This window comes from Galeopterus variegatus, unplaced genomic scaffold (genome assembly GCF_000696425.1).
Source record: "Galeopterus variegatus unplaced genomic scaffold, G_variegatus-3.0.2 Scaffold1891, whole genome shotgun sequence".
NCBI lineage: Eukaryota > Metazoa > Chordata > Mammalia > Dermoptera > Cynocephalidae > Galeopterus > Galeopterus variegatus.
In genome coordinates this window covers 22493-38006 of record NW_007728002.1, presented here as the reverse complement: position 1 = coordinate 38006, position 15514 = coordinate 22493, and the positions used below count along the sequence as shown (strand labels likewise).

General features: G+C 38.1%; 1 protein-coding gene across 3 annotated transcripts in view; it reads right to left on the bottom strand.

The window, feature by feature from the left end:
- Window positions 1–3314: 3314 nt before the first annotated feature.
- NMRK1 (nicotinamide riboside kinase 1) overlaps window positions 3315–15514 on the bottom strand; it is a 31747-nt gene continuing 19547 nt past the window's right edge. For all 3 annotated transcript variants that reach the window (XM_008579471.1, XM_008579469.1, XM_008579470.1), the window contains exons 4-8: window positions 11275–11422; window positions 11124–11195; window positions 10389–10495; window positions 8049–8128; window positions 3315–3953 (exon numbers count right to left, since the gene is read on the bottom strand). In XM_008579471.1, coding sequence (XP_008577693.1) covers window positions 3942–3953; window positions 8049–8128; window positions 10389–10495; window positions 11124–11195; window positions 11275–11422 — 419 coding nt within the window. In that variant the 3' untranslated portion in view covers window positions 3315–3941. The remainder of the gene's footprint in view (window positions 3954–8048; window positions 8129–10388; window positions 10496–11123; window positions 11196–11274; window positions 11423–15514) is intronic.

Genomic DNA, 15514 nt, shown 5'->3' with positions numbered 1-15514 from the left:
AAAAAGCAGTAAGGACAGCTAGACCTTCTTGAAGAGGGCACTGCCTTGGCTCACTGAATAGAAGTAGCTCTGGTGCCAAGCTGGCAAAATTTGCTGGAAATCCATTCTCTAGGGTGCTAGTGAAAAGCTGCTCATGGGGAGATGTTTCTCTAGAGGAGCTCCACTACAGACCCACACTACAGGAGCTGAAACCTGGAGAAGTCATGCTGCAGGCACCTGGCAAGCAAGTGCACAGGAACCAAAAACCAGAAACTCTCTTCCTCCAAGGTTCTCCAGCGCCATCTACTGACAAAGTATAACGTCATGCCATTTGGCAAAAGGAAAATATTTAAAGGGCCCAGATTCATTTTCAAAGATGCAGCAAAAAGGGAGAATTTGGAACTAAAAGTCAATAAAATCAGTAACGGACACAAGAGTGATTCTGCAATATCTTTGGAGGCTGATAATAATGATAATTTCAGGCTTGTGTAATCCAAATAACAGTACAGTGTGGGCCCTTCTTGGTCTGCAATCTGGTATTTGTGAACTATGGAGCAGTAATTCTGAAAGTGTGGCCCCTGGTTCACAAATATCAGTATCACCTAGGAACGTGTTAGAAATGCAGATTCTAGGGACTTACCTCAAATGTACTGAATCAGAAACTCTGGGTTTTAGGAATAGTAATTAATGTTTTAACAAGTCCTCCAAGTGATTCTGATACATGCTAAGGTTTGGGAACCATTGCTATAAGCAGGAAGTTCCAGGAACTTCCTTGTGCAAGATTGAAAGGAAGAGTCAATAGGGGATTTCTTTGTATGAGCTTTATTCTCAATCTTTCATCTTGAAGAAGACAACTTAACTTCTCTAGGATCTGGAAGTGGAGCATATTATTATGTCTCTACTTTTGCATTGATGACATTTCTGGACTCATGGGCATGGATGCATTAGATATTCTCACTTTGGTAAGAAACTTTGCTTTTGGTGTTCTCTCACCCTCAGATCATGCTTCCCTGATTAGGGCCCAAAAGCTGCTACTGCAATTTTCATCTATTTCTGGCTGTGCACCAAGTGGAAAGTAATGCCTTTTCCATATTCCTGCTTCTTCCTAACTCCCCGCCATTGATGAAGTACTGAAAGCACACCTAGAGCTACAAACCTATGGTCAGCACAGCCAGGCAGTGGCTTGAAAGCACACCTAGAGGGGCCGGCCCGGTGGCGCACTGGATAAGTGCGCCACTTGGGAAGTGCGGCGGCGCTCCCTGAAAGCACACCTAGAGCTACAAACCTATGGTCAGCACAGCCAGGCAGTGGCATGGAGCTTCCAGGAGCTCCCCACTGCTTCTTCTCCCACAGATAACCTCATGAGTTGGCTTGCCTCCTTGGTTAGGTAGGCTCCAAAAGTCCAGAACAGAAAACTTCATTTTCCCCTGACACAGATCTTGCCTTTCCAAGCTCCTCAATTTGCTCCTTTCAAGGGAGAGAGGAAGAGATGATATATTCTAATGGGCTATTTTCCTGCCATTCTTTGATCTAAAATGAAACATGTATGTATGCATGTTTTTGTGGTGTCAGGATTGTGACCTACCCCCAGTCCAGCCACTAGCTAGCTGCATGGTTGTTGGATAGGTCACCAGCTCTGTTTTCAGTTTTCATACTGAGATACAGAGCATTGGACCAGCAGATACTGCTCCAACAAGTTTATGATTCTATGTAATATTGCAAGCCTGCTGGGCTTGAATCTCGTCCTTTAGTGTAACAGTTTGTGTACTTGAACCTCAATCTTTAATATAATAGTTTGTCTCTTAAACCTCCTCCCATCTTTAATACTAAGCACAATGAGGCCTTTCTTTAGCAAATTCATCCTAAAGGGATTGAGATTATTTATTCACAGAAAGTGAAGACTTAAGCAGATTTGCTCCTTGCCAAATATATATTGTTTCTTTCTAAATAGACACAATATCACCATTAACTGCTTTGATAAAGAGTAACTGTAATGTGAAACAGCACATACAGAAATGAAGTTGTGGTATTCTTTATTTCAAATTCCAGATTTATTTCTCACTGATAATAGTAATACTTCTTCCACAAATTATGTGCATGTTTCCATTTCAAATGTCTGTTGCTCAGGTTTTTGTTTCTATTTTTGTTTTTGCAAGAGAAATGGACTTTCTCTGACCTATTTTCAGATGCTGAAATGGGGAGAAAAGTCAAGTGTAATGATTCTTAATCAGCAGGGCCATTCTTCTCTAGGGGAGAAGAGGACATTTCAGAAATTCTTAGAAGTTTAATAATCATATCTATATTATATTTTTATCTTAAAGAACAAAATATCTCCCACTGCTGGATAAAATCAAGGCCTGGGAGCATGTGCAGAAAAAGGCTGTGGGAGATACTTTCAGTGGCTTTCCTTTTTCCTCCCCCTTCCTTGCTAGAAGACCCTTGACTTTACTGTGTGGCAGTATCCCAAGGCAATGAGTCATGATTGGTCTGACCTCTTCCCAGCCTCCCTTATGGTGAGAAGTGACTATATGACGCAGTTCTGATGAGAAATGAGAGTAGAGAGATACAAAGAAGTTAGGTCAGAGAAAGCCTTGGCCACACTAAGAATTTCGAACTTTATCTTTATCCCACCCTACATCATACCAAGTGCTGTTGATATCTCCACCTTAAAAAGACAAAATCAAGATTTAAAATAGCTTGATTGAAATCATATAGCTACTAAGTGGATAAACTGTAATTTGACCCTAGATTTTGTTTTTGTTTTGTATTTTTTGTACTGTGTGGGACCCAAACAACACCCCTAATCATTACTGAGTGCAAGCTAGTTGGAAAAAATGAAACAATGGGAGGTGAGTGAATGAGTCTGTAGAGAATGGTTAAAGTTAATGAAACAATATGTTTTATATTTACAACAAGTGAGACAGTTGTGGGCAATCTGTTTGTTGTTGATTGGTACATAATTTAAATTCCAGCACTGAAAGAGGCGTCAAGAAATCACACAATTAGATCCCCTGACTGTGTTTCTCAAAGAAAAAGTCCCCTGAATTCCATATGATTGAAGTAACTTCTTATTTTTGTGGTTTTAGACAACTGGTTGACAAAAATAAATAAAACACAGGAAAAAACCCCTGTTTGTAATAGTCTCAACATAACATATAGGTATTTGACATGCTAAAAAACACAGTAACAAACAAAACATAAAAAAAAAAAACCTCAGATACTGCAGCAAATTGTTGATTTATTCAATGTGACTACTACTCCCAATAATGCTATTATTTGCAGGTGGTAAGTGTTGGTATGGGATGGTACACAGCAGCATTTTCCAAAACCTCAGATACTGCAGCAAATTGTTGATTTATTCAATGTGACTACTACTCCCAGTAATGCTATTATTTGCAGGTGGTAAGTGTTGGTATGGGATGGTACACAGCAGCATTTTCCAAACTGTGGGTTATAATCAATATTAAAAAATTAAAACTTAAAAAAGGTCACAGTACGTAAGATCAATGTCTTGTGATACTTGATGTGTGTGTGCATACACATCCATGCATAGACACACACCTACATCCACACATACACACACGTACACAAACACATAAACAATGGATTTTATATATATTGGATTGTGATGTAATACTTATTTCTTACTCTGGGTTCCAGTCAAAAAAGTTTGACAGTCATTGGGACAGAGGAATTGACTTACTGTTCGTGAGCTACGCTGTATCTATGCATTCTCTGTAGTCAGAGCAACTCCTTAAGGCAGATTCTGTCCATTGGCATGGATATTTACTGTTCCACATGTTGGGAAAACCACGTATGATAAAAAAAAATAAACACGCAAAACAGCAGCTGTCATTGTACCATACAGTACATATTGTATCTTGATTAAGGCTCTTAAATATATTCCTTTGAATTTCTCAATTCACCCCAGGAAGGATTTGCTGCATTCCATCTTTATGTTGTTACTTGCCAACCTTGGAAATAAATATAAAAAGAAATTAATGAAGAATTTCAATTCTCATTTTATTAAATATTCACAACAACGACTGTAAATCTAAGGATGTTAAGATAACAGGGATTCTGGAGCCAAAAATGCTGGTCTCCTGTAAAGAACTAGATTGAGTCCAAGTCCATTCTTTTAATCCTTGCATTACATTTTAAGCATATTATAAGATATCAGATATCCAGTATCATTTGCAATTGATATAATAATCCTTGACTTCAGGGAATGAAATAGTTTGAGGACTAGAAGAATATCACAAAGTATGGCTGGCTGTGGTATAATTCTTATTTTGGAGTATTATCCTTGATGTGGAAAAAGAAGTATAATAACACTTGAAATCTTTTTTCTTCAAAGAAGGAAGCCTAGCTGAATACTTGATTTGGCTTAGAAATTCAATGATAAACCTACAATATTCTTCTTACACAGCTGGTGTTGGAGAACACACATTTTTTAGTGTAGTATTGTATCTTTAATATATGTAAAATGTAAAAATAATTATACTCTTTGGCCAAGCAAGTGCCACTTCTGAGAATTTACCCCAGGGATATAATTCAAAAAGAAGAAAACCATAATACATAAAGATATTTTTACAGCACATTATTTATCAATGTGAAACACCTGTGACAACACTAAATATCCAACAATTAGGAAATGGTTAAATGATCTTATGTTAATTTGGACTATTATACTAGATAATTATACTGCTATTATTTTATAACTAGAAATAATATTTTAAATTCAGTGCAGAAAAATACCCATAGAAAAATACAAACATCTGATAATTAAATTTTTACTTTGCAATTTCTTATTCCTTTCATTTGGAACCAGACATTTGACATCTCTCTTCTGAACTAAAATGTCAAGGTGAAGTCTTACATCTCACTTCAGGGTGCAAAACAGAACTCAGCCTGGAGTCTTAACTGGGAGAGAGAGTTTCATTACATAACGAACTCTATAAAGCTGTGTAAATACTAAACACTAATTTAAAAATAGAAATAGGGCTGGCTGGTTAGTTCCGTCAGTTAGCACGTGGTGCTGATAACACCAACGTCCAGGGTTCTATCCCTATGCTGGCCAGCTGCCAAAAGAATAATAAAAATAAAAAGTAAGAATAAAAATAGAAATAAGCATGGCTGATTAAACAGTGTCCTTGCAAAGCCTTGTAAAAGAGAGACTGATGTGAACAGCAAAAAGACTGGAGGTGCACTCATTAAAATGTTAATATTGATAATTGGTGGGGATACAAGTGATTATTTCCTCCCTTTTGCTTTTATATTAAAAATTTTTTATAATTAATATGCTTTTATAATAAGATAAAAAGAAACATTTTCAAAGGGAGTTTGACCATTCCTGGTGGCTAGACTACTCTGTTATAGTGAGAATAGGTAATGATTAAATTTTGCCTCAAACTTTGGATTTAAATAAGGATTGAATTAAATATACAAACTTTATGTCCTTATTCTCCCTTGTTTTTATTTCATTAATAATTAAATTCAATTGTGGTTTTCCTTTCATTATTATTACTATCATAATTATGATTTTATATACTTAGAACGAAAAATTAGCTGAACAAGTTTATGAGATGTTATGAGAAAAAACGTGAAGAGTATCCAGTTGAAACATTTGAGCAGCCTCCCCAGCAAGCTCAGTCTCATTCATACTCAGGGTTAAACCAGCCTATGCTGAGGATCCCGCCAGACCAACTTTGCTGGGATACTGTGAATGAAAGAGATAGGAAAGGTGGTGGGTTACTATAAATAAAACAGTCACTTATTTATGCAACTGAGAAAAACTAACAAATTTTGGAGGTAGGAAAAGCTGACTGCTTTTGATATTATGTCCGTTCTAATGTTTCTGTTATTTTTTTTTTTAACTTTATCCAATATCTACAACATAAGCAAGGTAGCCTTAAGTGGCATAGTTGAATACTTCCTTACCTGCCTCTAGGATATAGGCAAGGAAAGAGGAGAGGTGTCATACACATGGAGATTCACTTTATTGTGAGCTCCTGTCAAAACAGGCTGTACTCAGGCGTTGGAGCAGACAGTAAAGGCTAGATTTGGAATGTACTGGACACAATTTACCTGAGCCACATGACCAAGCCTCCTTTCTACCTTTATCAGCAGGTAGATCGTAAGACCAAACTCCAGTGTATGACTTGGCTTCTAAAGGAGAATTAGACCTGAGCATTGGCCATTATTGAGAAGATGGAGAGGTACAGGTGTCCCGCATCTGAAGCATCCCTGGAAGCATCTGACTAGGGCTGGAAAGAGGAGCCAAGAACTCGCAGAGAAATGGCTCTGGCTCAGGTGCTATCATTTATGAAGGCTGAGCCCCTCCCATCACCCTACAGTCTCTGTATACACTTATGTTGGTGTTCTGAGCTTTATTGTGGGAGGCCTGTCTCTCATCAGAGTAACAGATGGTGGGTTGGTGGACACAGCTGGCAAGGATTATAAATTCTACTTGCAAAAATAAATTTTAAAATGGTCTTGAAATTTCTTCAAATAGGTTCATGCCTACATAAAGGGCTGATCTTAAAATTAGGAATGTGTAGGATCAATAGGCTGCCTACTTGGGCTCAGTGCCCTAGTTAGAGAGTAATTTATTGAAGACATAGTAAATCTAATCCTTATTGTGAGATGATAGCATTCGGACTAGGGCAGTTGTTTCTCTCCCCCCAAAATCATATAATATTCTTCACTGCTGTAGTGTTCATACTGTCTTCTCTTGAGCCAGGTTATGATTACATTTTGCCTGTGTTGGCCATGGAAATATTTTTACTCAAAATAGCTCAAATATAACAGCAATTAAATCTATAGCTTTGTCCTCCCAATACACTTTTTCATCCTTCTTCTTCTGTCTTGATTCTACCTCCTGCCCCGATTTCCCTTTGGAAAATTTTAAAAATCAGGTCTTCAGTGGAGTATTCAATTACAAGATAGGGTATATGATTCAGTCATGGCCAATCAGCATATGCTATCTCCCTGGCCGTAGTGATCTGTTTAGCAGTCATGTGACCCAAGAAGGGCCAATCAAAATCTTCCCTGGGATTTTTCAGCTAAGATGGAAAACTTTAAAAAAAAAAAACGTTTAAAATAAATAATTTTAAATATATGCAAAAGTAATGAGAGCATATGAAACTTCTTGTACTCAATACTGGGCTTCAACATTTATCAACGAGTGGGCAATCCTGAAAAAGGCAAACTGTCTTTTTATTCTGGGGCTGTTGGATGTAGGATGAGGGTGCTTCCAACAAACATCGTGTCTGTCAGTGGAGAGAGTATGACTTCAAAAGAAGCCCAGGCAGAAAGTAGAATTGAGGCAGAGCTGAGGACCCTACTGGAGCTCCTTAAAATTCAGCTGAGCCTGAAACTACTGCCACCCCTGTACTTACTTTCTTTTCGCTTAAGCCAGATTTAGGAGGATTCCCATCACTTACAAAAAGTGCTAATATGAGAACCTTAAAGAAATCCTCAATAAATATTTTTTTAAATATTGTGTTTATTTTTTAGGTATTTAATAAATAGAAACTCATGGGAAATGTTTAAGGGAATAAAGGAGAAAGGGGGCTCTAGACATATTAAAACAAAATTACTAGCATTTAAATTTTTTCTCTGCCAAAAGGATAATTTCAGTCCCACTGTAATAATAGCAATCCACAAAATATTTTATACTAAATAACATAAAATATCAATAAAAGATGTAACAAAGGGTAAATATTTTCACCCCTAAAAAAATAGCATTTAAATTTTTTCTCTGCCAAAAGGATAATTTCAGTCCCATTGTAATAATAGCAATCCACAAAATATTTTATACCAAATAACATAAAATATCAATAAAAGATGTAACAAAGGGTAAATATTTTCACCCCTAAAAAAACTGACAAATAAAAACAGTCTCCAAACCCAACAAAACCTCTGAATTTGAATTGTCTTCAAAGCAGTGAATGAATGAATACAATCACTCCTACATTAGCACTCTGGTATGTCACTCTTGGATACGTAATGAACTATTTTCCTGGCTGTTCCTCCTCTACCATCCACTTTGATGGCACAATACTTACACTTTTTGCTAGTTCTTGTATTAGATCTTCATACACTTGTGAAAAGAGGTCCTCTTCAGATTTTGTTCCATCTAGGTAAACTGAGAAGGGGGAAAGAGGGAAGTTCAAGTGTTAACAGGTTTATTGATACAGTATGCTTACTTTGGCACCTGACATCTCTTGCAAATGCCAATAGGTTTAAGCAAGGAACCCAAGACCATAACTTAAAAATAAATTCATAGCAATTAAAGAAAGAAAGAAATAGATCACAGCTAGGTACGACAGGTCAAAATTTTGCTTTGTTACAGAGAAATCCACATTGGCTGCTATGAAAATTACTTCAATAAAAACGAAAATGAAGAAGTAAAAAGTTAAGTGGCATTGTGCATATGGCATTTTAGAAGCACTGAAGAGATGCCTCCCCAAAAGACTTAAGGGAGGAGGAGTCTCCAACTTACTTATGCAGCAGTATTGTCTGTGAAGTTTCTTAAACCATGCAGCAGTCTGGGCTCTGCCACATAGGTACTGAGTCAGAATTCTCCAGGCCAGGACATAAATATTTTTAATAAATCTAGCATAAGCAGTTTTGGAGAAACAGTAGACATTAACTAGGTTAAAGAAAGGAAAGGACCTTCTAGTCAGAAAACAGCACAGGTAGGGAGGTACAAGAGGACTCTGTCTGTAAAAAAAAGATGCACAGTTTGGAATGGTTAGAATCTTGGGAGGCAGAACAGCATGAGAGATGAGATTTTAGAGTAAGGCTGTGCCTTAGTCTTTAGAGGCCTTGATGTCTGGCTGTATTTTACCCAAAGAGCTGGAGATAGTTGAAGGTACTCAGAAAGGGCAGGAGCATGGTTAGATTTGCACTTTAGATGGAGAGGGAGAGAAGAATGGTAAGAGGACATTGCTGCAACCAGTGGTCCAAGATGCAAGTGGGGTCGCAAGAACCACAGCTCCGGTCCTGGGGATGAGCTCCTTGTGCTTCTGCAGGCCCTGACATAGCTACATATCCTGAGGGCCAACAGGCTTCTCACAATATGGACGAGTCCCCTGTATTCTGAAAAGTTTACATCAGTTCTGATTCCTCTGCCTTATCCAACAGCCTTCTGCCAATTTCTCTGCTTTGAGCTCTAAATTCCACCAATCTGTTCTTAGCTTAGGTTGACAGGTCCAGATGCTTACCTCAAAATCACTACACTATGTCTCTCAGGCACCTCAGCCTCATTAAGTGCAAAACAGACTTGCATTCCTCCCTTACAGATCTGCAACTCCCCCGCTTTTTCCTGTTTTCCAAAATAACACCTGCCAGTTCCTGTGGTCATCCTCAACACCTCAATCTCCCGCACCCTCCAAACCTACTCAATCACCCAGTTCTACTGAGTGTCAGCATCCAATATCATACCCTCTAAATCCATCTGCCACCCATCCAGAGGGAGCTTACTGAACCAAGGATTTGAATCGATCATGTCCTTGTTTAAAACCTCTCTGCACAGAGCTTCTCACTTCTCGTAGGATAATAACCAAAGTCCTTACCTGGCCATTTGGCCTTGCAGCGTCTGGGCAGTCCTGTATCATTAGCATCAACTCTCTCCCTGGCTCTTCTCTACACAAAACTTTCTCCATCCCAGCCTTCTTTCAGGGGCTGCTCGTTCCTTCTGCCCCTTTTTTGTTGTGCCAAACCCACTGTGTGGGATGATCTTCCATCCCCCCAACCCACCTCCCTTTGTCCAGTTAAACCTGTTAGAGTTTGGTTTAAATGTGGCTTCCTCAAGCAAGCATTCTCCGATCACTGGGACTTGGGCAGCCGCCCCAGGCTCTGTGTCGCAGCACTTACTACAGCTGGAAAGGACATGGTGGTACAGCTAGTGTCTTTAACATCTCTTCCCTGACGGAATGTTGTTGTGTGACAGTAGGGACTGGGTCTGCCTTACTTGCCTTGCTATCTCCAGGGCAGCACCTTGCACATGGAAAGCGTTTGATCAGTACTAGTTGAATAAATGACCATTCAAGTTGACAAGCTATTGACAGGAGCCATAGAGAAACAGGAACCAGAAGAACCAGTTGTGGACAAGGGGGAGCCCAGACTGCTCCTGCTTAAAGTAGCTCTTAAAGTATCTTCTACACGAGAAAAATGCTTCCCAGGTCCTTTTTTTCCTGTACTTAGAGGAAAACAACAAGTAGAAGGACTCACATGGAGGGAGAAGAGGTGCTTACCAACTTCCCACGTGATGCTCTCCATTTCTTGCCTGTGCTTTAGGTACATGGGCCACTGAGAAAAATGCTTCCCAGGTCCTTTTTTTCCTGTACTTAGAGGAAAACAACAAGTAGAAGGACTCACATGGAGGGAGAAGAGGCGCTTACCAACTTCCCACGTGATGCTCTCCATTTCTTGCCTGTGCTTTAGGTACATGGGCCACACGTGGCCGTCGAAGTACCCTGGGGGGTCTGGAGGCTCGTAGACCCTTGTACTATCAAAACACGGAGGAAACTTTATGTTGGTAGAAATACACGATTGATAAAGTAAATTAATGATGGTCAGGATAATGGAAAAATCACTCAGAGATGAAATCTAAACAGGATTAGGATGACTTGTTTTAGATTCAATGGCAGTTAGAAAGACAATAAAATGGATTTGGTCGTCCGATCCTAAAGTTAACTTTGTAATTCACTGACTATCATTCATAATTACTTTTTTCCCCTCTAATGCTTCATAAAAGAATTAACAGACAAATATCAGTGTAAATAAATATCAGTAGAGATACTGATATGTTGGATTACACTTTAAACTAATTGTAACCGTAGCAGAATACAGGTACATTAACTTAAAATCATAATCAACATTTGATTTCTTCATTTGAAGATTTAGGAGAAATAATCCAAATAGCTTGCTGGAGGCCCTTTTCTTAGAAAAGTAATGTGCATTACTCCATGAGCATGTCCATTTATGGAAAAAGGTTTTGCTCCCTGTATAAAAGAGTTAAGGCTTCTCTTGTTTGAAAAACTACCTATACCCGTTGCTCAATAATATTGCTTTCCTCGTTTTTCCAAAATTTTGTCTTTTTAATTACAATCCACAAAGATGATTCCAAAATTTACCTCCTTCTCCTTTTACATTCATCATATGGAATGGTCAGAAAATAGCTTCTGCTCCATATAGTGTCAAGGGGCCTAAAATAAAGAGCATATTTAATTCACAAGGTTTTTTTCCCCATTCATTTGGAGTCAATATTGGAGTGGGGATACTTACTTATAATTAAAGAGAAGAAAACCTTCGACGATTAAAATGGGAGTCTCCTCAGCACCTCCCCTGTCTGTCGATACCAGAGAGTGTCTTGGGTTTTCCATCCAGCAGGAAATGGCTGACATCATTTTTTCCATGTTAAGCGCTTCAAGCACTTCAAACAAAATAAAAAACATGAAATCAATACAACATTTTGTGATGAGTATATCTAGGGCTCTGTAAAAGTATAAAATAACACCATTTTATTTACACTTCAAGACACCTAATAAATATTTTAGATAACAAATTTAAACTCTAATGTTGATAAACCAATATGTTTGAAACATTTTTATTATGAAAAATTCAAACATATACAAAGTGTAGTAAAATGAATTCTCATGTCCCTATTACCAGCTTTGATGATCATAAACTCATGGCTAACCTTGCTTTGTTTATAACTTCTACTCTCTCCGGACTACACAAAAAATGAACAATTTTTGGAAGACACAATATCTATAGATAAGTTTGAAACAAGAATGACACACTGGGGAAAATATCTGTGATGTATTTGGCAAAGAGCTAATATCTTTAATATATAAACAGCTCTTATAGATAAATAATAATAAATCATAAAAAATTACAAAGGACACAAATACGTTATTTTCAAACTCTAATATGTTCATACTTTTTGACCTTACAATTGTGATTTCAGGAAAATATCCTATAACAATGGTTCTCAAAGTGTGGCACGTAGACTGGCAGTATCCACATCACTTGGGAACTTGTCAGAAATGCAAATTCTCAGCCACACTGTAGAACTACCGAACTGGGCCATCTGGACTTAGAGGTTTTTTAAGTGGAAGGTTTTTAAATTATGGACTAATTTATTTAATAGATATAGGACTATGAAATCATAGATATAAGACTATTAGGATTTTCTCTTTGTTCTGGTGTTAGTTTCAGTAAATGACATTTTTCTAGGAAATTATCAATTGCATCTAGTTTTCAAATTTAGTTGCATAATAAGTGTTCGTAATATCCGTTTATCTTTTTAATGTCTCTAGGATCTACGGTGGTATAACCTTCCTTGCTTTTGACATCTATTTGTTTCCTTAGGTGGCTGGCCTGTACGGGGACCCAGACCCATGACCTTGGTGTTATAAGGCCGCTCTCTGCTTTCAGTATCTATAATCTGTGCCTTCTCTATTTTTTTCTTAATCAGTCTTGTTTAACCTGTCTGAGGATTATTCAGATTCCTGAATCTGTAGGTTTATGCAGAATACCAAATTTGTGAAGCTTTACACCATTACTTCTTTGAATACTTTTTCAGACCCACACTCTCTTCTCTTTCTGAGATTCCAATGATATAAATATTATTATATCTTTTGTTATTGCTCCACATTCCTGTTCATTTCTATCCAGTATATTTTCTCTCTGTTGTTCAGACTGAGTTCTATTATTCTGTCAAGTTCACTGATTCTTTCTTCTGTAATATTTATTCTATTGAGCCCATCCAGTGAGTTTTTAAATTTCAGTTACTGTATTTTTTTCAGTTCTAAAATTTCCATTTTTTTTTTTCTGATGTAGATTAAACAAGGGGTTTTAAGCTCTTTGAATATAGCATACATCATGCAGGTGCTTTTTCTTCATTGCCTTATTTGATGCTCTCTTCTATTTGTTTCTGATGTAGATTAAACAAGGGGTTTTAAGCTCTTTGAATGTAGCATACATCATGCAGGTGCTTTTTCTTCATTGCCTTATTTGATGCTCTCTTCTATTTGTTTCTTTTTTTTATTTCTTCTATTTCTTTACTGACGCTTTCTAATTTTTCATGTTTCAAGCATGTATGCAATTGCTTGTTGAAGCCTTTTCATGACGATGGTCTAAAATCCTTGTCAGATAATTTTGACAGCTGTGTCATCATGGTACTGGTGTCTATTGACAGGTGGGGGTGGACTCAGCTTCCTGCAGATACTGGTGTGTGGGGGGAGGGTCCATGAGAGGAGCAAGGGGAAAGTAGGGTGCTGGCTCAGCTTCACTGCTGCTGGGTAGAAGTAGAGGGTCAGCTGTCCACTGGTCCTGCTGACAGTAGCTCACACTAGCTGGGAGAGGTAAGTGCAGGGCCAACCTGCTCCACCTCACCTCTTTGCTGCCAAGAGGGGTAAAAAAGTCAGCTGCCTGTTTGGCTCTGCTGATACAGCCCCTGTGGGTGATGTGGAGGCCAACACACCCCACCCTGCTGGTGCTGAGGAGGCTAGAAGTCTAGCTCCCCACTTGGCTCTGCTAACACCATAAGGGGAGAATGGTTTTTCGCCCTGCTGGTGCTGAGGCTAGAAGTCTAGCTCCCCACTTGGCTCTGCTAACACCATAAGGGGAGAATGGTTTTTCCTTTTGTGTTTGACTAGAGTAGGGTGGATATTATCAAAACAGTTTTCTATTCTGCTAGGTCACCCTTTCCCTGGCCCTTTGATGATCGGAAACAGGTTTCCTAGTGCCTTTTTGTCTGTGCTTACTGATGGTTGCATGTTACACACTCCCCCAGCACCTCATCCTGGACGTGGGGGAGTTGAAAAGAAAACCTGCGGAACACATAGCCATGTCATTCCTCAAGTCCCGACGTCCCTAGCCAGCTTGCTGTCTTCATCTTTCAGTCTTCTTTTGTTTGTATCATGCCCAGGCTTTTCAGTTATAAGAGTGAGGACCAATAACGAATGGGGCTAAACCATCTTGGCTGGAACCAGAAATCCTATAGCTGTGATATATCTTTATTATCATTCAATTAAAAATATTTTCTGATTTTCATTGTGATTTACCTTTTGACTCATGGAATATATAAGTGTTTTGCTTCAGATAAAATGTGATGATGTTTGGGACTTACTTTAAAATAATACAGAAGGAGAAAGTAGGTGTAGGTGAGAGTATAGATGAGATATAACTGGCCAAGAGTTCATCCCCTTTAAAGCTGGATGGTGAACTCATGGGAGTTCAGTATACTTTTCTGCCTCCTTTTTATATGTTTGAAATTTTCCATAAAAATGTTTTTAAAAATCAGAAAATAAAAGTACCTCGTAATGTTCAGACACTTGGGAATTTTCTGTTTACCCTTTTGTTACTGATTTCTAATTCAGTCAACAGTGATTAGAGAATATCTCTGTATTACTTCAATCCACTGCAATTTATTAGAACTTGCTCTATGCCCTCACATATAGTCTATTTGTGCTAATTTTCCATGTACTCTTGAGAAAAAAATGTGTATTTTGCCATTGTTGGGTGCATGTTCTATATATGTCAGTTTGGTCAAGTTTGCTAACTGTACTGTTAGAATCTGTTAAGCCATTCATAATTTTTGTCTTCTAGTCCCATTACTTTCTAAGTGTTAAGGGTTGAATTTTGCCCCCTCCCCAAAATTCATATGTTACATCTTAACCCCTAGTACCTCAGAATGTGGTCTTATTTGCAAATATATTTATTGCAGATATAATGATTTGAGCTAAGGTCAAGCCGGAGAAGGGCAGACCACTATTCCAATATGACTAGTGTCCTTATAAAAGAGAAAAATCCGGACACAGACACACCTGGGGAGAACACCAGGTGAAGATGATGGCAGAGATCAGGGGGTTGCAGCAGAAGCTGAGGAACACTAAAGATGGCCAGCAAACCCCCAGGGGCTGGGGAGAGGCGCAGAACTGATTCTCCCTCACAGCCCTCAGGAGGAACCAACTTTACAGACACCGTGATTTCAGACTTCTAGCTTCCGAAACTCTGACAATATATTTCTGTTGTTTAAGACATCCAGTCTGTGGTACTTTGTTATGTTAACCCTAGCAAACTAATATGCAGAGGAAGTTGTGTTAAAATCTCCCACAATAATTGTGGATTTGTCTATTTCTCCTCTTAGTTCTTTCAGTTTTTACTTAATGTATTTTAATGTTATGTTATTAGGTGCATACAAATTTTAAACTCTTATCTTCCTGTTGAATTGATCCACTTGTCCCTCTTTATCTACAATAATACTCCACCTTAAAGTTTACTTTGTCTGGTATTAGTATAGTGAGTGTAGTTATAGCAGTTTTCTTTCAGTAGGTGTTTCCATTGTATATCTTTTTCTTACCTTTTACTGTCGACCTTTCTATGTCTTCATATTTAAGTCTGTCTCTTTTAACGAGTTTATAGTTGGCTTTAAGAAAAAAATCCAGTCTGATAATTCTTGCAGTATTTTAGTTCATTTCACTTAATGTAGCTACTGATATTTGCATTTAAATCTATC